This window comes from Brachionichthys hirsutus, chromosome 16 (genome assembly GCF_040956055.1).
Source record: "Brachionichthys hirsutus isolate HB-005 chromosome 16, CSIRO-AGI_Bhir_v1, whole genome shotgun sequence".
NCBI lineage: Eukaryota > Metazoa > Chordata > Actinopteri > Lophiiformes > Brachionichthyidae > Brachionichthys > Brachionichthys hirsutus.
The window spans coordinates 11,054,479-11,082,286 of NC_090912.1; the positions used below are offsets into that span (position 1 = coordinate 11,054,479).

General features: G+C 45.5%; 1 protein-coding gene across 1 annotated transcript; it reads right to left on the reverse strand.

The window, feature by feature from the left end:
• LOC137905291 (junction plakoglobin-like) lies at positions 1-27,808 on the reverse strand. Its single transcript, XM_068749511.1, has 15 exons — positions 27,793-27,808; positions 25,269-25,502; positions 21,885-22,138; positions 21,325-21,563; positions 20,185-20,386; positions 19,949-20,093; positions 19,119-19,222; positions 18,544-18,663; positions 17,880-18,098; positions 15,932-16,084; positions 6,267-6,386; positions 5,571-5,721; positions 3,765-3,886; positions 3,015-3,057; positions 1-137 (listed from the first exon to the last, which is right to left on the reverse strand). The coding sequence occupies exons 1-15, from the start codon at positions 27,806-27,808 to the stop codon at positions 1-3; spliced, it is 2,259 nt and encodes a 752-aa protein (XP_068605612.1).

Sequence of the window (27,808 nt, forward strand, 5' to 3'; positions counted from 1 at the left end):
TTAGAGTGGTTCTGGGTAGGCCTGTCTTAGGTCGTAGGTCATGTCAGATATGTAGGGATCATGGAGGTCAGGGTCTAGCGGTAGGGCGTCCAGAGGGAGATCAGCATAGCCATAGGGATGGTAAGAACCGTTTAAATCTGAGAAACAGAGAAGCAGATGCATGTTCAACATGTTGAGTATGATAGCTGGAGCTAACTGCGCCGATTTCTCCTGGTTTTCAGAAATGTAAAGAAGTGTGAGGGGATCTATAAACTGGCATAAAATAGTAGCTGGCTGATAAAACCGCATATTGTAAGCTTGACTTTTGTGACTGTATATGGGGTTTTGGGACACATAACAAGCCTTCAAAAGAAAAAGATTCTGGTGTGCCTCACAAAGCATGGATGATCTTTGGAAGCCTGATAAGAACAGGAAGCCCCAAAATTCCTAACAAGGTGAGTATAATTGGAGATCCAATCCAACATGTAGCCGCTCTCCAGTTACACTTAAGTTTGAGATCTCTTCCACGCTGACTATTGTCATTGGATGAGACCCACCAAATTCAGACCTTCTCCTGCCCTGTGACAGGGCAAGGTTATAAAACAAAGCCAAGGTCTTCCACGAGGCCTCCTCCCAGCAGATATGCCCAGAACACCTTCCCAGAGAGGAGTCCAGGAAGAACCCGCACCAACATATGGCTGGTGCAGGTTCAACAAACTTAAAGGTCTGTCGAATCGTGATGCAGCCAGAACAGGCGCAGAAGAAGGAGTCGCTTTAATAACTTCAAAAGCAGCTTAACAGATCGGCGTCCATACAAAATTTAGTAGTTCGTGTTGCCACCACGGTTGAAAGGTTCTTACAAAAACTACTACAATTACCAACAAAGCCGAAGAATTTAATCAACTTCTTTTTTATTTTATTTTTTGTGTTGGTCACAGGGTATTGTTTTACTACTTCCAGAAACACTAACAGAATGAACTTTGCCCTGTCTAACGACTCTGCCAAGGATGGTCACGGTTGCTCAGGTGGATTTGAACCCAGTACCTTCTTGTTTTCAGTTTCCAGCTGAAATCAATGTCAAACAGGACATTGGAATCCATCAGATTCTGTTTGAATAAGGTTTTATAGTGGATCACAACCTTTTGGAATTGAGGCTATATAATCATATCCTCGAGACACAGTCTTGTAAACCAGATGGCTGTGACTTGATGAGAGAAGATCTAACAGCCCTGCGTGTTCTGAGTTATTCGGTGGCCCGGTGGACCTTGTTGGTCATACCTCCCTCTGCTCTGCCGGCTGGGTGCACCAGTGAACCCTTACCTTATGTCTGTGCAAGCAGCTGTATAAGAGCAAAAATCAATCACAAATGGGGCAGCATTTGGCTTGTTGGCAGAATTAAACACGAGTACCTCATATTCCATGAGTTCCATGTTTCAATGCACCTTAACCCTCAATGAAGAAACTCTTGACACTCTTTTATGCTTTGCTCTTGGAGGCGGTCTCTTAAGATAATATATGTAAGTGACTGGCGGGCTGTGTGGACGATGTAACAGATTCAGTGTGTGTGTGTGGTGGTGGGGGGGCAAATTCGAAAATTAATTATCTAGAAATAGAATGGGATATGAAGAACCCAGTTTCCCAGTTTCCAATACACACATACACATAACTTAAATACTTGGGATGAAGACTCAAATATGAATTAAAGATAGAGGAGTGGGATTAGCATTTACACAAAGCGGAAAAGAGAGAACAATTTAGTGTCGAACGCATTACGCTCCTTTACTTCTCCTTTTTGTTCAAGACAAAAACATGTTAAGGTGAAAGCTTAACTTAACTCCTTTTGAGTTTGTATTGGATTAGTCCCATGAGCGTTTTCAATTGGGAGAGACGAGTGGATGAAGTTTAGAGAACTGATTATTGCTGCACATCTAGCTTGTCAGAAGGTGTCACTGCCGTTTCTAATCAGGGCGCTTATGATGGAAGGGCTGTCATGTTCGTGCTTCGCCATGCCCTGCCTATATGTGTTGCATCATTTCCTGTGTTCTACATGCATGTACATTCATTGCGTGCTTTCAATGAACTTAGTTTCGGTTTTGTTTTCAGGGGCTTCTCTGACAGACCTGTTGGAGACAGAAATGAGGGACGCTGTCCTGCAGCAACTGGTTGCTATTTTGACCAATGATTGGCACAGATATCTCATATAAGTGTTTGGGAACTGCATTAAGTTGTGGAGAAAGAGAGTATAATATGTGATTTATAAATAACGGTATATAAATTAGACAGCCATTAACACCATCGCAATCGGGAAAGTGCTGCTAACTCAAAAGGCTTCTGCAGACAGAACATTCTACAAGAATAAAAAAATTAGCACATTGTTTGAGATGTCACCGATGACATGGCAATGCAGAGTAAATCAGGTGACCATGAATGCTTTTGATCAGGACCACGACTCGTCACCCATGCTTACACCTATGTTCTCATTTGCTGCAGGACCTGTTGCTGCGGCTCACGTTTTTTTGCGACACCAGCCAGTCGCCATTGGTTTAAATTGAGCGTGTTGATTTTTTCGGCTGTGTATTTTTGTTGTCTGGACTGTTAGGGCTCCAGCCGACCCGTGCCTTGTTTTCAGCTCTTATTTTCCTTTGCTCATTTACTGTGTCAGTAAAGGATCTAACGTCAGCCTCGTCTCTGTTCTCTGCTTCTTGGGGGCCGCTCATTGGTCCACACAAACATCCACTGGAGCCTTCAGGTCCGTCGTGGAGGGGCGGGGTTAACAGAGATGGCAGCAATGCTTTAAAACTGAACTCATCTGCAAACATTTATGCCTGGGTCATGTCATGAGATATTATATGGTAATAACGACTGGTTGAAAAGAAAATAAATGCTCCCATGATCCAACGCTACTCTGTTTTCATTGACAGTACAGGTAGAACGTACATAATCTGCATTTAAGCGTGTAAAATGGGAAAATCCCACTGCAGACTTGTTAAACCTACAAGGCTACATTTACCTACCCTGTAAATCCGGGTACTCACCATCCGCTAGGTACGTGGGCTCTAAGGGAACAGCAGTATGGGCCTGAAAACAGAGACAGAGATGTATTTATTCTTTACATAAGCAATAGCAACATTTTATCTGTCAAAAGAAGACAGGATCAAGTATTTATCACTCGTTGAGGAGGAGACACACTGAAATATTACTGCGTGTTTGTAGCATAAGGACTTGGCTCGCAGACTGGAAGGATGCCGGCTCGAAACCAGCGGCTGTTGGAGCAGGAGTTTTAGTATCTGGACCCTCGACCCTCATTTAGAACTGAAGAAGCCTCTTGGATGAGAGGTGAAACGTTTTGTTTTGGGGTTTTTTATATTTATTTCAAATGCAACAACAAAAAACATTTTATATATATATATATAGATACATACATCACCCATAATGCTGTTAAAGGGAGACCAGGTGAATGCCTGGGTGTTGTTGAAGGAAGACCGGGTGAATGCATGGGTGCTGTTAAAGGGAGATGGGGTGAATGCCTGGGTGTTGTTGAAGGGAGACCGGGTGAATGCCTGGGTGCTGTTAATGGGAGACCAGGTAAATGCCTGGGTGCTGTTAATGGGAGACCGGGTGAATGCCTGGGTGCTGTTATTGGGAGACCGGGTGAATGCCTGGGTGCTGTTAATAGGAGACCAGGTGAATGCCTGGGTGCTGTTAATGGGAGACCGGGTGAATGCCTGGGTGCTGTTATTGGGAGACCGGGTGAATGCCTGTCCACCTTCACACAGCATACTCACCATTTCCCAGGCCGTTGGGTCATGTTTGAAGAGTGAGTGTGTGAGCTCCACTGACACTCTCTTCCTGTAGTCTGAACTCTTGTCTTCTGAGATTCGAAACAGCACCGCGGCAGCGTAGGTGGCTGCAGGCAAACAGCAATAGCCTCATCATTTACACACACACACACACAGAAATGTCTTTGAAGTCACTTAACCTAAACCAAGTGTCCAACTGAATCATGCAGTTTCATTTGATGCTTTTAAATATATAACAAACACCTAGATAGACTCAAAAGAGATCAAGGCGTGTGAGTTTCTAGGCCAGGGGTGCTCAATACGTCGATCCTGATCTGCCAGACTACCATCGCATTACCGAAGAAGGGAAATGTGGAGCGCCATTTTCGGACTGTTCATGGGAAATACGACACCGAATTTCCGCCGAAAAGCGAGCTGAGAAAGAGATAAGTTAACGAATTAAAATCCCAGTTGTCCGGACAGCAGTCATTTTTCACGCAACCTACTTCCAAAGCAAAAGCCGCCACCGAGGCATTGCGTGAGTCATGTCATCATTACTAACAAGAAGTCCTTCCAAGACGGAGAGATGGTGAAAGAGGCATTCGTTAAAGCAGCTGACTCATTGTTCCGAGACTTTAAAAATAAGGCAGAAATATTATCTTCAATCAAAGCTCTGCAGCTGTCAAGACGTACAGTTACACGGCGCTGTGAAGCCACTGCAAAAGAGGAGCTATTAACAGTACTTGCCATGAAAGAACACGTACGAGGAGAGGACATATTTCTGTTGTTTAAAAACTTTATTGAGAAAACTCAGCTTCCAGTGTACAAATTGGTGTCTATCACCACGGACGGAGCGCCCGCAATGGTTGGCGCGTCAATGGATTTATTGCCAAGTGCAGGGAGGACGACGCTTTCCCAGACTTCTTGAATTACCATTGCATAATCCACCAACAAAACAACATCACTCCTCGAAGCGCCAGCACCATGATTTGGCAAATTTCCAGAACCTGGCGTCAGAACTGGAGACGCAAGGGAAGACCAGTGTGCAACTTGACAGCGCTCGCTACACGGAGCAGATTGACAATTGTCTGTCAGAGTTTGACAATAAGTTTCAAGACTTTTCTTTGATCTTGATCGAGCCAGTCGCTACATTCATGTGCTATCCTTTTCTGGAAGATGCTGATATTGATACACTCGCATCAAAAATTGCAACACTGTTTCACCTGAACTCTTCTGGAGTGGAAAATGAGATTTTGACTCTTCAAGCCGACATCGAACTGAAGTCAGGACCTCGTGGACAGTTCTGGAGGAAAACTACCCCAACATGAGGACATGTGCTGCCTCCTTGACTGCATTATTCGACTCCACTTATTTATGCGTCAGCCTTTCCACACATGAAAATCATCAAGTCCAAGTCCCGCTCCACCATGACCGATGAACATTTGGAAATGTTCTTGAGGCTGGCTGTCAGCAGCTACTGTCCGGACTATGCATCCCTGGCTGATTCAAGTCAATGCAAGTCATCAAAGTAAACTGATGTAAATACAAAAAATGTTCATAGTTAATTAAATTGTGTTGTGCAATATTGGCTCATGCGGTTACGCAGGGTACATCAACATGAATTGTAAATAAAGAATCCTCGATATATTTGAAAATACTTCTATGTTTTGCATTTTTTTTTGTGGGTAGATCTTTGTGACTTGGTCATTTTATAAGTAGCTTGCATGCTGAAACAGTGTGAGCACCCCTGTTCTAGGCCATAAAGCATGGAATAGATGACTGTCTCAGATCAAGAGAGAGGGCGAGGCCTACCGATTCCCTCGTTGTTGGAGTGCAGCAGCTCCATGAGGGGTGCAGATGCCCCCTCGGCATCAATGAGCTCTGCAGACTGCTTGTCCAGGGCCAACTCGCACAGCAGGCCAGCCGACACTCGTTTCACATTCTCCACGTAGGAGTACAGCAGCTGGACACACACAAACATCGCCCTGTGATCTTGGAGGTTGAGATGTGTTTTAACCACACGGGCTACTCACACACCGTTGACTGGGGGCTGGCGACTTTAGAGCAGAGCAGGTATACAACTGAACACTCATATTGCTGTCATTCCAGCAACCGTCAGAACACACGAAGGCCGCCTCCTTCCAGTTCGCATGTTTCCAGTGTGTTTGAACACATTTATGATTTTTCCAGTTCTGAAGATATTTGGTTGTTCGTCTTCGAGTTTTTTCCACAGCAGTAGCTGCTTCCCTCCGCAATAAACTTGTATGCGTTTAAGTGTGTCAGTGCATAAGAGAATATATATTGAGTTGAGAGAACAATGTGCTGCTCATTTCCACATGTGTGCTGCATTTAGAAGAGCACTTACAGACACATAGACTCAACATGTCATCAAGATGAAGGTCAAATTAACAATGCATACGGTAGAATCGACCTCTCAGTTGTTCTGCAGCTTGGGCTGCCTGATGATGCGCATGCCGAATGCATTTTGTAGCATGCATGTGGGTGTACCTGCACAAACAGGGGTATGGTCTGCATGCTGGCGATCTCTCCTCTGTTTATCGGGTCTCTGGCCAGAATGTGAAGAGCTCCTGTGCAGCCTTCTACTATTTCTTCCATACGAACACCATCCTGATAAATAAGAAAGACACAGGAAAGAAAGAGATTGATGCCACAAGTCACCATCATATGTGCTCTGTTGTCACTGGTTGGTCGTCTGTGTGACATTTGTCATATATAAGAAATGATGCGTTCTGTACTTGTATGTTTTTTGTATCTTAGTCGTTACTGTTACATGTAGCACGACTTCACAGAGAAACATTCCTTGTCTGTGAGCCCTCATTGACAATAAACACCTTCTGATTGTGATTCTGATGAGCAGGAAAGGTTTGACTTGAATGCTACGGCTAGGAGTGTAAAGGAGTGCCACGTGATTCTAGTTTAGGACACAGATAAAGTGAATTAGTTATTGTTAGATAAATCTGCGCATGTGTTTATCATTAATTCACCAATCAGTAGCATTAGTTATGTCATGGTTCCTTTTAATGCCATTTATAATAATTTCCTTCATAATCATACTCAATATACCGTATTTTTTGGATTATACGTCGCTCCGGATTGTAGGTCGCACCAGCCAAAAAATGCATAATTAAGAAGAAAAAACCATATATAGGTCGCACTGGAGGATAAGTCGCATTTTTGGGGAAAATTTATTTGATAAAATCCAACACCAAACAACATATAGCACAAAGAACATGCTATCACGTTTACCAAAATATCAGGTTTTATTCCGAATCACGAAATCCAAGGAAATCTTCATCCTCGGTGTCACTTTTGAACAACTCCCCCAACTCGGCAGGTAGACAAGACGCCGCTTCCTCTTCTACGTCTCTTACATCAGACTCGTCGTCAGTTGCAGTTCCAATTATTCCAGCCTTTCTGAATCCCGACAGGATGGTTGCGGTTGTCACTGAAGCCCATGCTTTGTCGATCCATTCAATGACTTCCAGGAAAGTTGCATGGCGCATTCTCCCGGTTGCCGTGAAGCTGTGCTCTCCATCCGTCATCCACTGCTCCCACAGGTTACGCAAAACTGACTTAAAGCTCCTATTCACGGAGATATCAAGTGGCTGGAGTATTTTGGTTAAGCCTCCAGGGATGATGGCAGGTATGGAGTTGAGAACTTTTAATTTATTTTTTAACTGTGGTGTGATGTGCGCTCTCATGCTATCCATCACAAGCAGAGCTTTGCGTGCTCTAAAGAAGCCATCCGGTCGCTTATTGTAGCACTTTGTGAGCCACAAGTTCATCATTTCTTGATCAATCCACCCTTTCGCGTTCACGGCGACTTCAACTGAGGAGGATTGGATTTTTGGCATGGTTTTTCGTTTGAAAATGACCATCGGTGGCAGTTTTGATCCGTCTCCACAACATGCCAGCACCACTGTGAAGTGTGATCTCTCATGACCAGTTGTAACAATATTCACACTTTTTTGCCCTTTCTCTGCAACACTTCGGCCCATGGGGATGTCAAAAGTGAGGGGGACCTCGTCCATGTTGATAATATGATCCGGTGTCACGTTGTGATCACTTACATGCTTTTCAATGAACGCGCGGAAACTGTCAACCTTGGCTTGGAAGTCCGCTGGCAGTTTTTGGGACAGTGTCGTCCTTGCTCTGATAGAGAGGCGTTTGCGTTGCATGAAGCGGTAACACCAAGAAGGTCCTCCCGCAAAGCCGTTTATATTCACCGCCCTGGCAACCACTTGGGCGTGGAGACGCAACTGCACCGTTGACAAACCTCTCCCAGCAGCACGTTGTTCAAGCACCCATGCGTGAACTCGTTCCTCCAACTGCGGCCACCTAGCTTGTCGCCCGCGATTAGCTTTCTTTGTTTTCTTCATTTCAGTAAGCGTAGCCTCCGCTTTTCGCCAGTCCCTTACAAGTTTTTCGCTCACTCCAAACTTTCTTTCTGCTGCTCGATTGCCGTTTTCGGCTCCATATTTCACTATCTGAAGCTTGTAAGCCGCGGAATATGACTTTCTTTTCGGCGCCATTTTCAATCAGCCCTTCTAATTTGTGTTTTTAGATAACAGGTGTGACAGATAACTCTGAACCTCCAGAAACCGCGACAGATTCTGACGGGTCACAGAGTTCCCTGTAACACCTGTTATAGAAATGTGTAGGCTACTGTCTCTGCGCTCACAGATTTTGTAAAAAAAAGCATATATAAGTTGCTCCGATTTATAAGTCGCACCCCCGACCAAACTATGAAAAAAACCGCGACTTATAATCCGGAAAATACGGTAATCATAAAGTATGTTACAATCGTATATCTGCTATAAGCTGACTAGACTGAAGAAGTGAACACTTTGTGTTGTGAGAAAGAGCTATCTGCTCAAGGTTGGAGTCTTCATGTCTGGGTGATTTACGCATGTACACGTTCTTATCTGCTAATAAAACGAGCAGGAGGAGAGCTGCTTCTCTGAGAATCGAAGGAGGCAGCGAGAGAGCAGCTCCATTCTCCCTTGCTGAAAGAAAGAATACTAGTCTCGTTTCTTGCCGCAAGACGAGTAAATGTTTATTGGTGTTGAATCTTTGGGGCTTGGTTCTGATTTTATCTCTTTTACAGTGTCACAAACCTGACAGTACTTCGGATCCAATACACCCGTCCGCCAGTGGGCTGGCTTGGAAGAATTGATTAGAGGTGCACACTTTTATCCACCAAGACCCTTTTCCAGGGGCCAATCCTTCACGGGCCAGTCCCTGGGGATCGGGTTGACGGGATCCGAACCAGAGAACAGACCATCCTGAAGGTAAGAAGCACCTTGTTTTCCTCAATAAGGCGGGTAGGGATCAGCCCTAGCGCGGAGGCTCCGAAAGGACGCAGTCAGTGGGAGACCTCATAGCGGAGAAGGATTTTTCTCATCGTGCAGAAACGGTAAAGTTTCTAAAGACGAGTGAATAGGGTTAGCGTACAGTCCTAAAACGACGTCATTAAAGTAAAGGCCTAAAATAAATAATACAGATCTGATCGTTGCTGTTAAGTTCTAGACTTAAAACTGTGTGCATGTGTCTGTGAATAATGCTTCATGTGGATGAACGGAATGAGTTAAAGTTGTAACAGTAAAACAGCCTGAGACCTCACAGTGTCAACGTAAAACCGTCACTGGGGAAGACTTTTTAAACTCATTCATGAAGACTGGAGGGAAAACGATCTGCAAATCTGTGTTAGGACGCCAAGCGAGAAGCCGGGAGTTGCACTTCACCCTATTAAAGGGATTCTATATAGAAATAGATGTATTTAAGATAGAATAAATACAAGTTGAAGAATAAATAACCACTGAAGCAAAATGGGAAACAAAAGTGCGAAACCAAAATTAGAAGGGGATGCAAAATACATGGAATATAAACACTCTGGGTCAACCCATAACTTAGACTCCTGGATACAAAAATATAACTTCAATGGGAAACTGGAAGTCCAATCCTGCGCAACATTGGTGCTTAAAATAAAAACAGAAAATAAAACTACAAGGGGAAAAGAAAAGGCAGGATTGGATGCGGCGTCAAAGTGGCTTGATGAAGCACAAAAACGTAAAGAGGAAATTGAAAGGCGTAAAAAGGCCGACCAAAATAAATTAGATTTGACGTTCACCAAAGCAGAAGATGATATGGGGTGTGTTACACATAAGCGGGAATACACAGGGCTGGGAGGGGTAGCGGCAGCTCCCACAGAACCGACCAGCTCTGTTGTTGTCTTGGCAACCAGCCCAGGTCTGGGTGCAAAGCATGATAATGACCACTGTGGGGTCTTGCCTCCCTCCGGAGGAATGTACCAATCTGCACCCCCACTTTATGGGGACACACATCAAAGCTATCGCCCCACTCGAAGCACTGAACCATTGAATGGCATGCTGTCGCCCCCCCCACCAAAGGTCAGCTCCGTAGAAAATGAGGAGGGGGGAGTTTATCCTATGTTTGAGGCACCGATTCCATCTTACGCTGCACCCCAGGATCCGCCACCTGAACCACGCACTGTCTTGGTGTATAGAACCTGGACTCAGGAGGATGTGATTAAAGCAGTAGAGCACATCACATCATATAAAGAGAGCGTGGATGATTTCCTTGAACAGATGGAGCAGTTAAGAATTTCTTATCATCTAAACGGCCCGGAATGTCAACAAGCACACATGGCTGCTATGGGAGGAGATTGGGCAAAAGTGAGAGGACCCTGGTCACCGGTGCATGGGGAGCCCGCGGTACCGATACCGTACGATCACATTGACCTGCAACACAGAATAAATGCCTTGCATGTGAGCGTAAGAGAAGTGTTTAGGCAGAGAGCAGATTACGGTAAAATATGTCAGACAAAGCAAAAACCTGAGGAACTGATTGATGATTTCAGAGCTAGACTGGAAACAGTGTTTCAACAGAACAGTGCCCTTCATGATGATAATAATGAGGACGGTCCGTACCGGCAACAGTTAAAGAATATGCTCCTGCTGAACTGTAAACCCAAAATCAGCCGCTGGGTGATGGAGCATTGTGTCACCTTGCCGAACTTAACTCTGTCCGAATTCATGACATGGGCGATACATGCAGAGAGAGTTGCACGCATGTTTTATGATGGGGAAAAGGAAGAGTTTTACCAAGACAGAGGCAGGCCGTATCAGAGAGGCCGAGGCCGGGGTGGCAGAGGAGGGGGTGGAAGGAAGGCTGAACAGCCGATAGGCAACGAGTGTTGGAACTGTGGGAAGAGAGGGCACTGGGCGCGTTACTGCAGGGCGCCAAGAAAAGAAAAACACACGATTCAGCATGACTAGATATAAAAGAACAAGTAGATAATCATGGAGTGAAGGACAGATAGGAAAAAATCTCTAACATTTTAAAAGGTACATAAACTACCAGGTCATTGAAAGCAATGACATCATCAAAGATGACATTCATGTCTGACGGGGGACCGGTTCTGCCTAAATCTCTCTACATATGGGCAGCAATAGTGATCCGTGGCCATTGCCACGCCTCAAGAGGAGGGATGGTAGCACAAATACCTTAAATCATTATTAATAAAAAAAATAAATGAATTACATTCTGTTCAAAGCCCTTACTCCTGTGATTGTCATCCTCCTACTGTTTTGCTTCCTGCGCTTTAACGTGTCTCAGATCTATGTTACAAAAGATGATAGCATTCTAGGCTCAGAGGTTCAAGTCGATTGATGTAATATGAGATAATATTATGTGATAAATATGACAAAGGTTGGAAAAGCGGGAAGCAGAAAGTCGATTCAGAAATGTTAAGTCAATATGCAGAAACTAATTGTTTCCCTTTGCTCCACAAACTGCTCCACTGTGCTGGAGTTTGGCCCCCGCGGGTCACTCTGCTCCAGCCGCTGGGGGTTGGGTTCCTCCTCCCACCGTCCACGACCAGAAGACCAGGCTCTCACCTTCAACCTATACTGGTGCATCACCAACAGACCAGAGTTCACTGTCCACCTCAGGTTCCACTCCACTGAGGGTCCAGTGCCCCCCCCCCCCCCCCCGGATCAGCCCACACTGCTCACTCGGGCATGATATGTGGGGCTTACAACAGACTGACCGATTACATGCGCCACGTCAAACATGCGAAGAAGAAGAAGAAGAAGAGAAAAAAGATTTTCCTCCAGCGAGCACGCCACGCTCTCTGCTTTACGGGCGCTGAGTATGTCTCAAGAGCAGCGTCCCTCCCGTGAGAGGACGTCCCGTGGGAGACATCGTCACGAACGAGGAAGAGAACATGCTCTCATCCTGTGGCAGAACGATGACCCAGACGGATGCTTCAATGGTGGACAGAGGAGGACGCAGGATGAGGGAGTGACCGGAACCACTGAGGGACCGACGGAAGATACGGGGTGATCAACAGCGGTGTCGTGGATGGGGGGGGGGGGGGGGTCCCTCCTTCTCTGTGGCTGGCTCGGATTGACTGACTGACGGATCGCCCTCCGGTTCACGTGAGATGCAAACACACACACACACACACACACGTCAACTGATGTTTAAACTTAATGATGCAAAGAGAGATGAGCTCAAATAGCAACAATAGACGTTGTTAAAACACAACGCTTATGAACAGCTTCCTATTGTTCTGTTATATATAAATGGTATTCACGTTTTGTGTGTAGTTGATTCTGATGCTGTGACACACAAACCTCCATCTAAGCCTGTTGAAAGTAAACGGACTGTTGAGGGTAAACGTTTTAGAGTGTCACAGAGTCTTTGAGTTCTTCTTTCTGTTCTGTTAATTTTCTTTGGTCGAGATCTCATGACACCTTCTTTGAAATGACTCTTGTTTGTGATTCTAATGGCGTTACAGTTTCACGCATGCGCCATGATGTACGTGTATAACTGATCACTGAATAACAACGAGGGGATTTTGTGACGGACTCGATGAAACAGCATGTTTCATCACCTCGTGATGTGGGAGCCCTTGAGAATGATTGGTCCGCCCCTGACGATAATGAATGGTGTCTCCCATTCTGAAGGATTTCAAAGCACCGTCTTTGTTTGATGTTTATTATTCCCTGTTTGTTCATCCTGTCTCAATTTCACAAGTGCATTTGTTTGTTACTTTTACTTTTGCACAGAGAGGAGATTCAGTTCACTCATGGGGTCGACCATGTGTCAAAGGGGAGGAGGTGTTGCTATTTTCAGGCTCAGTGGTTCACAAAAAATAGATTTGATTTTGATATGTTGCTTTTGAGTGTTTAATGTGTGACGGACACGTCCATTGACTTGCTCGTCTCCCTCAGAGACGTTGTCAGCATCTGATGATGGACTTGGTGGAACGCTCACCTTGCTTTCGAATTTGGTTGAAGCACAAAGAAACACAAAGTGCTTCAGCGAAGGAGAAGATGATTCTCTCTGACAATGGTTCAACAAATGATTCATGTTTTTCTAACAAAATGCTTTCAGAACTCAGTGACAGACTCAAGTTGGACCTGAACACACTGCAGTTACCAGCCACACTCTGAAAGCCAGATGAACGAAGTTATGTTGGAATTATCCTGGATTAAATGTTTACCTTTGGTACTGATGCAAATGCAGATGAGGACTAACCCACAGCATAATCTGTCGTCGCCAATCGAGGTGTTGGTTGGACGACCTCCAAACACTGGACTGGTTCCTATGGCCAAGCACACTGTGTGATGATGCACTGACCCAATACTGCATGAATCTAACGCAGGTACTGACTGAGACCAAAGAGAGAGGACGTGTCGTCTTGCCAGCAGCAGCAGCAGATGCACCTGCCCGAATAGCGGACCCGGAGACTTTGTGCAGGTAAAGAACACCCGATGAAAGTCCTGGGAACACCAACCGTGGCGGGATCCCTTCCAAGTTCAGCTGATGATGATGATGAATATATTTATTAGATAGAATGTTAGCGTACAAGTACAGTAGCATGTATTACAGTACAAATAAAGTCAAACATCCTGTCTAAGAGGATCATTTCAAAAAAGCCCTTGCGGTCTTGTTTCCGTTGAAAGTCCTTCGTACATAAATCATCCACAATTAACAATACAAACAAAAATAAAACCAATATTCAATAACTCAATTGATGCAATGTAACATTAGAAAAATAAAATGATTTTACACCACCGATGCAAACTAACAATAAATTTAAAATAAATTACACCACTGATGCAAAATGACAATGAATGACAATAAATTACATAAATTACAATAAATTACGAAGGCAATTAATATGTGCAACGTAGGTGGACAAAGAAGGGGGTGGGGGGGGGGGGGGGGTTGATCCGGAGAGAGACGTGATGACTATCTCCATTTCTGTCCCCCTAAAAGGTGTATTTTTAGGGCCGTTTTGAAGGAGGCCAAAGAGGTGCATGAGCTGACGACCCACACTGGTGAAAAGGTCGCCGAAGGAGCAACTTGGACGCACGCCACCCACTGCAGGTGCTACCACAACGAACAACAGTGTCCGGTGCGACGTGTGAGTAACCATCGCACTGAACAGGCCACACCTCCGATCCCGAGCGACACTGCGTAGATGCAGGACCTCGCTGGATGACAAGTAACAATGTTATAAAACACTTTTAGCTGCTCCAGCAGTGCGTGCTAGTAACCACCTGCTGTAGGCCATAGATGAACGCCACCATAGTCTAATAGAAGAACCTGTCAGTCAACACACACTCCTGACCGAAGAAGCTGTGCCAGAAGAAAAGAGTGATTGGTGAATGAAAACGCATCACTCCACCGTGCACCAACCTCAGACTGTCGTTCACTCCACCGTGCACCACCCTCAGACTGTCGTTCACTCCACCGTGCACCAACCTCAGACTGTCGCTGTCCCTCGGGGTCCCTTCGGTTTGAGTTCCCTTGTGAATCTGGTGATGTTGCTTCTGCTTTTGTAGTGGGACAGTACAAGCTACATGCTACATGCTACAGCAGTCTCATCCACTGTGCTGGACAATATAAAGTGTGTATAATTAAATAAACTTGCTTTCTATGCGTTCACACACACTGATGAAGTGTGGCTGCAGGTCATGACGTAATTTCCAATCTGAGAATTTAACACTCAATTTTTTTTATTTCTATAAGTTACCGGTCATTGGTAAAGATTAATAATTCAAATTATCATGCGTGCTCATGTTTTCCCTTTCATTAAAAAATCACTGCCTATTGTTTGCAATTTGCTATCCCAGTTACGGATCTCACGGAACCTGATCCGTCCCGGGATGGATACATGAGAATGATAGATAAATTGTTAGATAAATCTGCACATGTGTTTATCATTAATTCACCAATCAGTAGCATTCGTTATGTCATGGTTCTTTTTAATATCATTTATAATCACTTCCTTCATTATCAATACTCAATATAATCATAAAGTATGTGACAATCGTATATCTGTTATAAGCTGACTAGACTGAAGAAGTGAACACTTTGTGTTGTGAGAAAGAGCTATCTGCTCAAGGTTGGAGTCTTCATGTCTGGGTGATTTACGCATGTACACGTTCTTATCTGCTAATAAAACCAGGGGGGGCGGGGGGGGGGGATGTTTCTCTGAGAATCAACGAAGCAGCTAGAGAGCAGCTTCCATCCTTGCTGACAGAGAGAATACTAGTCTCGTTTCTTGCCGCTAGACAAATAAACGTTTATTGGTGTTGAGTCTTTGGGCTTGGTTCTGATTTTCTCTCTTCTACAGGTGTAGAATTCAGTTCTATCCAGATGGTGCCCTTTTATGATGGCCAATACAATCATTGCCCAGGAGTTCAAAACTGAAATTTGGAGTTCAATTCAATTCAAATCTCTAAACCACTTCCGATTTCAATGCCTGATGGAGGTCGAGGATGAAAACTTTGCACGGGAATAAATTGGATTCCACTTTTATGCTTCCCTCAGCCTGGTCGCTAATGCCTTGGACAGCATTTTGAGATCTGTGCAGAGGAGGGACGCCAGTTTTTTTCATGTCCTGCAGATTTCCCAGCAACAGCGCTGCCAGAACAGCTGGCAAAGAGGCCAAGGCCAGACTTCCATTAACTCATTCACTGCCTGCCTTTATCTTTAGTTCTTTAGTTCTTTAGTTATCGTTAGTAGAACATGGGCTGGTTTCACCAAAAACACCAGTGTGTGTGTGTGTGTGTGTGCGTGTGTGCGTGCATGCGTGCGTGCATTGCCCTGACCTGGTATGTCTGCTGTGCAGAGGAGGCATGTCTCTGTGTGTCCTGGTGAGCTTTCAGCAGGAGCTTTACCAATCGTGGAATAGCACTTGCCTCCCTCAGCGGCGTCTGATTGGTCGGACACAGTGCCAGGTTTCGGATCAGACCAATTGTTGCCTGAGGAGGACAGGACAGACATAAGAGATGTATTGGTGAGCTTCAAAGACCATGGTGCATGCAGCGCCCCAAAAGTCTTGGAACTCCTGGAAGCATGTACTTGACATGTTTATTAACTGTTGAGCGATGCTTCCGATTAAAGCAAGCCAGCAGAACAAGAGGCGAAAAAACTCAGAGCATCTGGTCATTCACAGGAGCTCACCGGTGTCCAACTCCCACTGAAGTGCCAAAAGAGACACGACGAGTCCGTATAAGCCTGTGAATATTTCAGAGTGCTTTAGTCCCTTATAGTCCTCGTGCACGTGGGAGGTGGTAGACATGGGACGGAGTTCAGTATTCTGACAGCCTGGGGAGGTGGATGTGATGGGTGCTGGGAGGGGGTGGGTGGTTGCGGGGGGCGTGGTGTTGGGTATTATTGGGGCGCCGGGCCGGCCCGCTGTGCCCCGTGCCGCTGCGCTGGCCTTGGTTTCGTCGGCTGTGTTGGTGACGGTCGCCCCCGGGCCCTGGGCTGGTTCTTCTGCGTGTGGCTCTGGTGGGGCCGTGGGGGTCGTTCCTGGGTTGCTGTGGCTGCTTGGGGTGATCTGGGGGCTCATGTTGCCATTGTTGGGTCCGGGATGGCTGCCCCGTTCTTAGGTGCAGTCATCCACCACACCAGCACCTATTAAAACTCGTTTAGAGAGTTAACTCCGCCCACAGATCTCTGAGTCAGTGGCGGTTGCTGGTTCAGTGTTTGTGGCTCTCACTATGCTCTCTCTCTTTTTCCTCAGATCTGAGAACTTGGTGATCCATACTTTCCTCTAGAGGCTGATGTGAACCTGGTGTATTGGGACAACTCTTGGTGATGATTGGATGGAAGGGGTAGAATTAAGGAGCACAAATAAATCCATTGCACTTTCTTCTCAGAACACTGTGTATTTGTCACTTTTTGTTTGTCCATGTTGTGTGTTCACTGCGGTGTGCACAGCCCTCTACGGCGGTAAGCAGGTAATAAAATCAATAAAATAGGAATAGGCTAGGCTGCCAAGAGGGCAGGTGACGGTCACAATCACTATAAGAATAAAAAGCATAGAACTCTAACAGAGACTGACGTTGTGTACGTTGTCACTGCTGAACACGAATGAAGTGAAGAGCTAAAAGAGAAAAAGAAAAATAAGCCTTTTTGCTGTGAGGCAACAGCGCTAACCACTGTGCCACCGTGCTGCCCAACATGTCTCTTAATAGTAAGACAAACTTCTTTTACTAAAAATCCCTTCATTTGACTAAATAATTCGTCATTCTGGATTTTCTCAACCACCTGCAGCCGACGTTTATGATCCAGTTCCTGATTTGCACAAATGATGTTGCACAGGAATTCAAACTCAGTCACTGTCACCCCCCCTCCTCCTCCTCCTCCTCTTCTCTCTCTCTCTCTCCCTCTCCCCAAGAACAAACCTGTCCTTTTTTGTCTCGGGAGCTCTCAGTGTCTGTCTTCCTGACTCCCCAGGGAAGCAGCTTGCCAGAGGGTGTTGTCACAGCTGAAGTGTTTTGGGGGGTGAATGTCATGGGCGATATGTCGGAGTAGAGTATTACCCTTTTTTTGTTTGCTTTGTTGATTATTCTCTTTATACATTGTAGGTGTATGATTTGCATTTAAGTCCTGTTATCGTTATCACTGCCTCCCCTCAGTGGAATTGACAGAGCATGACATGTGTTATGTTTAAGCAGCGTTACCATCCTTCCCTTTCCTTCTCATCTAAGCTGTGATATCCTATTGCATCGTAATAATATACCCATCTCATCATCTGCCTCCACGCACCTTTACTACAGGCCAGTAGTGTGGCTGGCCCAGCAGCTTCACAACAGCTGGGATGCCGTAGTGGAGTCGCACAGCATTCTGGGCCAGCTCGGCATCCTGGTGGCGGGAGGTGAGGTGGCGCAGGGCACAGACCGCTGGCTCGGCAACATCCTCCTTCTCCCCAGCACGAAGCACAGCGTGGATCAGTGCCTCCACCCCACCGTACTGAGTCACCAGCGTCTGAGGGAATAAGAATTTCAGGTATTTGCTGAAGCGTCACTTCATGAAATGTATGTATCTAATTTCCTTCCCTGCAGGAAGGTTGGGGTTGTGCCACGTCTGGCCATCAATGCACATGTTTAATAAATCACATGATAACATAAGGCCCCATGATGCACTGGCGACATATCCGGTGTGTAACCCGCCTCTTCGCCATAGACAGCTGGGATAGGGTCCAAAAACAGCCGTGATCCACAAGGCGGAAAAAGCAGCTGCAGACGAGACAATTGAGGTCGTCTCATCTACGAGATGATGGATGGATGGATGGATGAATGGATGGATGGATGGATGGATGGATGGATGGATGGATGGATGGATGGATGGATGGCTGGATGGCTGGACGGATGGATGGATGGCTGGACTGAAGACTGGAATGTCCGTATGGCCACAGACGTTTGATGGCTACCTTGTTGCGTGCATTATTACATGTGAGGTTGGAAAGGATGCCCGTCGCACAGGTCAACATGTTGACGTCATCTGAGCCCAGCTGGGTGACCAGGATCTGCAGCAGACCGTCCAACCCCTCCTGCAGAAAACAAAGACCGCCCGGCACAATGAACAGCCTCGACACACTGAATATAGAGATATAGAATGTGAATCAGAATATAGAGACCTATTTCTAAATGACCATTCCCTGAATGGTTCTGCAGTTTTCCAATGCAACTCTTGAATTATATGCTGTATGTCCAATTACAATTTAAACCAGGAAAACAGTGAAAAGAAAAGCAGAGCCAGCGCGACTAATTTCAGTTTGGGGGTTCTGCTGTGTCAAAAAGGCTTTCCATCAAGGAATTGACAGCAACCCAGAGACTGTGTTGTTTTTCTAATGTCAATGAGTTTGTTCCACTTCATGCACCTTTAAAAGTATTTGAATGTGACATCAAGCAGGCTCTCATCTTCAGCAGATACTCTGTGTACCCAGGCAGAGTGGGTACTGGAGCACTCCCGAGTACTAGAGTTACTGCTTGCATAAAACTGTACCTGTTTGGTTGCAGCATCTGACAGATTGCGGAGTGTCCACAGGCAGTTCTGGATCAGACGATGACTGGATCCTGTGAGATGTTGGCCCAAAGCCTGCATGCCACCTGACCCAGATGTAAAAATACAGTTACATTGCGATCATTGCATCTATTTAACGAAGCCTATATTCACCCCCGTGGGTCTTCCACCCTTTTATTGATTTTAAGCATGAAATCAGGGGCACTATAATTTGGCCTTTCTGAAAAGAATATGAAAAAAAAAAACACATTTAAGAAAAACACTCAGAGAGCTCAGACCTCCTCCAAGCAGCTCATTCCCCTCCTAACTGGATCTACACCGTCCACATGGTGATCTAGATCAGCACCAGGTTCTAGATTGTTCTTGGTATCTTTATACACCAACCGTGAAAAGTCAAAGTGAATCAGAGTTGATGTGTATTTTGAATCCATAAATGGGTTTTAATGTTAAAATGTAATATTTGTTCATGACCTCATTCTGGATCAGAACCAGAAGACATGTCTCATGTCTCACTTGCCGCTGAGGGAGGCAAGTGCTATTCCATGATTGGTGAAGCTCACCAGGACACGCAGAGGCATGCCTCCTCCAGACACACCAGGTCAGGGCAATGCACGCATTCACACATTTCAAACAGCAGCAAAAGTCATCTTAACGCGATGGGCCAGTAATATATCGTTAGATGATCATTTTTGGTTCAGCTGGTTTTCAAAGGAAAGCTGAAATTAACCCATTAACGAACGTAACGCTAAATGAAGTCCCGCCTACGCCGCTAGATCCCGTAGAATCTGCCCTGAATGTTCACTCTGACTTACCAGCCTCTACTATTGCTGGCTTATTGCTGGGACAGACTGACAGCACTTTCAGAACGCGGCTGGTGGTCCATAAAAGCTTCTCGTAGTTGTAGTTTCTCATGATGAACACCAGACCCTCTGGGCCTCCATTGGCTAAGATGATCAGCTAATAATAAGAAAAAGAACGTAAAGAAATTAGGTGTCATTCGGTATGAAACATGTTGGGCGGAAGGATCCCCTTCCCTTAGCCGGCTCACCTTGCTCTCCTGGTTGCCGTAAGACAAGAGCTGCAGACAGTCCGTGGTGATGGCTAAGAACTTGGGGTTGCTCTTCTTCAGCAAGGGAACCATCCTCTGAAGGCCATCGGCCAGACGCAGCGCCATCTTGGCGCCTTCTTGGTGCAGTAGGAGGTTGTGGAGTGTGGTGATGGCATAGAACAAGACTGATTCCACTGGCGAACTGCGTGGGGCGACAAGAGGAGGAAGAGAAGAAAGGGATATAAATATGTAAAGAAAAATTAAGAGGGGGTCGTTCTCCGAGACGGTTATCAGTGTTTGATGTATCACCTTCTGATCCAATGGCGTATGGGCTGGAAGCACAGGAGGTGGGGAGGCAGTTAGCGGTGCTGACTGTCATCATTACCCTTCATCACAGAGCAATATAAAAAGCGTGTGTGTGTGTGTGTGTGTGTGTGTGTGTGTGTTCAATCACTCGACGTGGATGGAAACGTTCCTGCGCCAGCATTCAATAAAGGTGACCAGTCTCAGTTTAACCACTTCCTGTCTGGCCATGTAGACTATCGTGCCGATGTTTCAGAGCACGTTTGTCGATTAAATATCCCGGTGAATGTTGGACGGGCTCTCTGGACATGTCCTCCAGCGCCAACTGTGGCTCAGTTGGTAGAGTGGGTCGTACAGTGATCAGAAAGTCGGTGGTCCGAATCCCAGCTCTGACTGTCTGCATGTCAAAGTGTCCTTGGGCAAGACACTGAACCCCGAATTGCTCCCAGTGGTCTGGCTGCACCTCGCATGGCGGCAGTCGCCCACTGGAGTATGAATGTGTGTGTGAATGGGTGAATGTGAGGCCTCATGTAAAGCGCTTTGAGCACCGCGAAAAAATTTCACGGCATGAAACCGGTCGGTGGCAGGAAAAAGGTTGGGGACCGCTGCTCTAGAGCACATCAGAAATCCTGAATCTCATTTCTCTAGAATAACAATCACACTAACAATTAAGACAATGTGATCCAGATCCTGAGACTGTCTAGTGCTCGTAGGCAGTAATCATATTTATCATTTAGATGTGTGTGTGCCACTTCCTGGTCTCATCCTGCACACACGCTGCAAATGTTGTCCTGCTGTGAAGCCAACCGGCTGGATTGGGCGGGAACGTGCTGCTACCTGAGCATGCGGACCAACGCTGGTACCCCTCCAGATTTGAAGATGGCCATTAGCCCTTCGCTCTGGTGGGACAGGCTGTGGAGCACACTGGCTGCACAGCGGGCTGTCTCCAAGTCAACCGCCGTTGTCATGGTGCGCACCACGGCGCCCACCATTGCCGAAGACTGAACCAGCACCCGCCGACTGGCCTCCTTCCGGGTCAGCTGGTTGACGATCATCGCTGCCTTGTTCACCACAACCTAAAAACAAGAGAAAAAAAAAAGACTTGTGCTTCTAGTGTTGCAAAGTATGCAAAAATACATTACCCAAAATACTTGATATATTTTTTTATAGTTCTGAAGTGAGCCTCATGAATTGTTGAATTGCTATAGATGTAGCCACTAGGTGTCAGTGCTAGCCACGCAGCCAGGTCCTGATGCTGCGTCTCTCAGGGACACCGAGCCACGCACCTGACCTTCACCTTCACCTTCATCTTACAGCGTGAAGCAAAGCCTCTCCGAATGTCTAGAAACGGGAGCAACAATATTATTATTAAGGAATTCCATATGAACTGGTCATACCGGATCCTCGTCTGCCAGCAGCTTGGTAAGTTCTGGCACCGCCCTGGTGGCCAGCTCTGCATCGTCCTGGTAGTTGATCAGGTGGACGATTGCTGTCTTCAACAGCTGTGAAGGTTCGGCCAGCCGTTGCACGTTGCTCTGCTGTGCGGGGTCTGCTTGGACCAGCATGGCCGCCTCGCCCTCTACGAGGGTCTCTGGGAACATGGCGGCCCTGACGCGCTGAGCCCGAGTCAGTGAGTACTGAGCTTCTAAATCTGTCATGAGGAGATGGAGACACAGAGAAACATGGAGCCTGTTCGGTTTGTCTTCGGCTGGATCACCTGACCAACAACAGTCCCGCAGGAACGCATGTGGGGGAAAATGATTCAATATTTAGCTGATGAGGAGGAGGAATAAAGCACATAGAACTCATTTGATGGTAAATTGATTATCTGATTGATTATATTTCATTTTTCATTGACAGCTAGTCTGAATCCTACCAGGTTTTCTTGGGATTTACTTGGGTCTCGTCCTCAGAACTGAAATCCTTTCATCAAAGTAGAGTTGCAAAGGACCATTGAATTCTATGATGATTATATGTACTAATAATATTGATTATTAAGTACTTTACTGATATTTTACGGCATGCAAACATCCAGTTGGCAGAGTCAAAGTGAGAGAACAGGCTGTAGAAGTGGAAGGAGGATGTGCTCAGAGTTCTCCTTCGTAATCCGGTGGCTCATTTTGAATGTGATGGTTCACGCATTACCTCATTTCATAATCTTCCTGCCTGCCTGTACAGGAACGCGTATTTCCCAGCACCAACGAGGTCAGCTCGGGAGAGCTAACACAATCTCTGTGAACCAGGCACCACAATGAAATGAGCTTTTCTGGTGTCAGAAAAACAACAACAGATTTTTCTCACAGAGAATGCCGACTGATGAGCTGCTGTCTAATCCTGTGCTAGCGGTGCTGGCTGTGGAAGCGATCATATCACCATGCCACCATGCGCTGACTGTAAATCAGCAAGGCCACAGTCCTGACGTTCACTTCTTTGGCTGGGACCCCTTTAGACCAGTGGGATCCAGAAACAATTGGCATTAAAAGAAGGTCTGGTACCCACATGGAGTGTAGAGACGTTTCTACTTTTCAAACTGCTTTTTACGGTGTTTATGTTGTGTAAGTCCCAGAAAACAAAACCAGCAGCATTGCATACAATATTTCAGATGTTTAATGTGTGGCATTAGACATTATGAATGCCCTGATGAAGACCCGGTAAGGTCAAAACCCGTTGGCGTCCCTAGGCAGAACAGTAGTGGCGACAGTGCAACGCCATACTTGATGATAACTTGGGAAATTGTCTTCAAGTTGGCCTGTAGGGTTTTCCTCCACATTCTCATTGAGTTCTTGATGAAGGCTCTAAGTATAGCATTGATTTTGTATAGTTTCATCATCCATCCATTTTCAACCCCGTATCCGGGGCAGGCTCGCAGCGGCAACAGTCTGAGCATGGATTTGCACACTTCCCTCTCCCCAGACTCCTCCTCTAGCTGTTCCGGGAGAGCCCCAAGTCGTTCCCAGTCGAAAGACATAGTCTCTTCAGCACATCCTAGGTCTTGCCCAAGGCCTCCTCCCAGCGGGACATACCCGGAACAACTCCCCAGGAAGGTGTCCAGGAGGCATCAGCAATAGATGCCCCAGCCACCTCAGCTGACCCCTCTCAATGTAGGTAGGTAGTTAGATAGATAGATTTGTCACTGTAGAGGAGCAGCGGCTCTACTCCGAGTTCCTCCCTGCTGACTGAGCTTCTCACCCTGTCTCTGAGGCTGCGTCCAGCCACCCTGCCTCAGGAATTAATTTCAACCGCTTGTATCCGAAATCTTGTCCTTTCAGTCCTGATACACCAGGACTGGGAGTTGCCCTGGTGTATCAGAAAGTCTTCAAGACGACGGCTTTCAAAGTTCTTGATAAATTGACCACTGCTTTTCAGGGCTTTGGGGGACCGGGTCCGGATCGAGGACTGTCACGTGAGCTCACGGCTCGATCCGTGGAAGAAAAGCAGAGACTGGATATCGTATTGCGCCAGCAGGCAGAACTGTATTGACAGCTCACCGGATTTGGCAAAGACTTAGAGGGACTGAAGTCTCTCCTTGTCTCCCGAAATGTGGATTAACTGAGGACCGCCAAATTCGATCAAACTAAATTCCCCTGTTTCAGCTGAAAATAAATAATATGAAGACACAATGCAGCTCCTTCTGACCTTCCCTGTACTTCTCCATTGTAGCCTCAATGCTAACAATGCGTCTGTGGTACTTTTCCTCTGCATAAAGCCATACTGCTGCTCACAAATACTTACTTCTGTCCTTAGTCTAGCCTCAAGTACTTTGTCCTCTGCTCTGCTTTAATCCTCTTCCTCTTCTTACACACCACCAGCCTATGTTGGCTGGCTAAACTCTCTCCTACCACGACCTTACAGTCATCAATAAGTAAGTAAAGAAATGATCCCTTCCAGTGGCGAGCACAGATAAACACCAGGTGGTGCTAGAGCACCTGCCCCTTGCCCTGAGTACCAACCAGTTGCCCTTTGCATCTCAACTTTGCATCTCAACATCTCCACCCCACCCCTGACTGTAGCCACCAAACCAACCAGGTAACAGGTAAATAAATCAGGTGTATATTTCGTGGGCCTCAGTTGCCAAAAGCACTTGCAGGGATATATTGTTCAGCACATCATACATTAATACGTGTGGGGCAGCAGTGGCTCAGAGGGTTGGGTCTTGGGCTGGGAAGCGGAGACGTCTACCGTTTCACCGGCTCCTGTCCCAGCGTAGACAAAATGTGTGTGAGTGTGGACTGGTGGCTGGAGAGTGGCCAGTCTACCTCCAGAGCACCACCAAGGTGCCTTTGAGCAAGGCACTGTCCCCCCAAATTGTTCAGCATGCGCAGATCATGGCAGCACCTTCACCCTATTCCTCTCCACACGCTAGGGCCCCTGCATGTGTGTGGTTGCTTTGTACTCGGGTGTCAATGAAACATTTGTGTGTGCTTGCAGTGTATCGATGACATTAGTAAAGCTTTCTTTCTTTCTTTCTATAGCTTTAATTTGAATTTGTTTAACTGAGCCTGGGAAAGACGGATCATTAGCAGGTAAATACACAAGCAATTCAGAAAATGGATAATTTACAACCAGCAAATGGATCACTATGTTATATATATATATAACAGCAATCAATTCACTCTGCAGATATAAAAGATCGCCAAACAATAAAGACTCTAGAGAAATCTGTTGATGACCAGAAAGAAGGAATAAGACGATTAAAACCAGTGTGTGCAAAAAAAGAAAAGAAAAGAAGAACACATTCATTTGTGACATCAAATGATCTGCTCCGCTGTCAAGGGTCCTACCTGTAGGGCTCTCAAGGGCACCAGCAGTTGGGGCTCCTCCTACTCCAGCAGTGGCAGAGCTAGGAGTAGCACGAGTATTGTTAGTAATACTGCCAATGTACTTCTTACGGCCACTATATTCAGTGCTGCTTTCATCGTCCTGGACTGTAGTTGCTCCCGACTGGATGCCTGAGTCTGAGGCGTAGTAGGTCTGCTGCCACTCCGCCACTTTCATCACACTATCCGCCTCATTCACTGCAAGGAGGAACACAGGACTGACGTCTGGCACTGCACTGCATGACTTGCTACAGCAGTACCACTAATAATCATGATTGCGCTAAAAGAATGACGACAGCAACATTTGCTTCAAATCAAGCTGAGTGATGCCGTCAGACATCCCCAACTCCCCCAGCTGTGATTGGTCCAGCTGGCACTGAATGAGTTAATGACGGTGCCTCCTGATGAGCAGATGCTCTCGTGTTTGGCTGGCTTGTCTTATAAAGCACTTTATGCATTCGATCAGCCGGCCACTGCGTGGAGGGGTCTGATCCATCCCAGCAGCAGCATCGTTCTCAGCCCACTCTGAGTTGACAAGCAGCCAATAGTAGGTTCTGAGCTGCGCTTCTGATTCAGCTTTATTGACATTTGCATTTTTAGTATTGCCTCGTGTTCCAGTTTTCCTTATAATTTCTTCTTCTCGGGCGTTTGATGTTGGCAGGATTTCATGAGACGTCGGTGTAATCATAGCCACACTGTTTGGGTGATCCGGTTGGATTCTGGATTCACGCAGCAACACTGCGTGGTCAATTCATGAGAATGTAGATGCAATCCAGTGAGGAAGAAAAGTCATTTTTAAATAGACAGCGGCATTTATTTTCTCTTAAATGGTGCCGGCAGTCTCCTGTCAGATTCACTGTGAACAAGTGCGCTTCCCTCCTGATCACTGCGGTCGTTAGATGAAGCTTTAACACTAAACGATCCATCAGCGATTCCTCCTGTGAGACACCTGAGAACATTTCACGGCTGTTCCTCCCCATCGCTGCCAATCAAACAAATGGCCTACAAGTTATTCCTTTTTCAGCACCAACCCAGTCCTGATTGGCACAATAGATTGAATCAAACTGACCCAAATGTCATTAAAAAAAGTTGAATGGCATTGAGAGAATCGTAATGACATCTGCTTTCAAATTACTGTATAAATTGTTTTATACAAATTTTAACTCAGTCAATGCCATTGACGTCTAAAGATGTCAACTAGGTTTGAAATTGAATTCTGACTTTCTTCAATGGCCAATAACTCCAGAACAAGAAATGGTATAAACCTTTTCTTCCTGATGAAAGAGGAGACTTTAATCTTTCATTTGGTGGGTTCAGTGTTTGCTTAGTCAGAGTACAGAATATTCTGTGGGTCTTGACACACTGGGCAAAATGAGCAAAGACAGCTGGCATTGAATGAGTTAATGGCCTTGTAGCACTGCATTGTGTAATAACACTGCAGTGTGTAATAACTTGCCGCATTTTGTAACAAAATTGTTGAACGCAATATGTAATAAAGTTTACTGCATTTCGTAATAAGTTGTTACTTATTGCACCGGTTATTAAAAAATACAGATGTAAACTTTTTTTTATGAATACAATGTAATAATTTGGTGCATTATACTGTAATAAACCACCAAAATGACATCTAATCTGCATTAACACAAATAGAAGTGGAATAAAGTTTTTTCTATTCTATAATTATTTTTGTCTTTTTTCTGCTTTCTAATCACATAATATTTGTTTAACATATTCCAGATGTGTGTGTGTCTCCTGAGATTACAGTGCACTGATAATGTTTGTGTTTTTCTCAAATTAAGTTTGGTGGTTTATTACAAAATGCACCAAACTATAAAATTTTCTTCATAAAAAAGTTTAACATTTGCATTTTGTAATAACCGGTGTAATATGTAACAAAATACTACAAAATGCGTTAAACTTTATTACATATTGCATTCAGGAATTTCTATACAAAATGCGGCAAGTTATTGCATAATGTGGAGTTATTACATAATGATGTGACCATTTATTACATTTTCACATAATGCGGCGTTATTACATCGTGCAGCGTTATTACATAATGTGGAAAGTTATTACATAATGATGTGACCATTTATTACATTTTCACGTAATGCTGCATTATTACATAATGTGGCGTTATTACATAATGCTGTGTTTTAATGGGGAAAGTTATTACATTATGATGTGAACATTTATTACATTTTCACATATTGCGCCATTATTACATAATGCATAATGTGGCGTTATTAAATAATGCGGCGCTACAGGCGTGCCCATGCACCAGTCCATAAGCAATAAGGACCCCTGCTGTCAGCCTAAAGAAGGGTCACCAAATGCCACCACTATCAGTCCGTCATGGTAAATGAACTGCTCAACACGGCGGGTGAACTGAGAGAAACCCAATCGCAGACGTTACGCAGTAGCAGCTGTGTGTGTCGATACTCGACCTCTAACAGATGGCTGGCTGCTGTGGTGATCGTGCACTTACTTTGCATGTACATCAT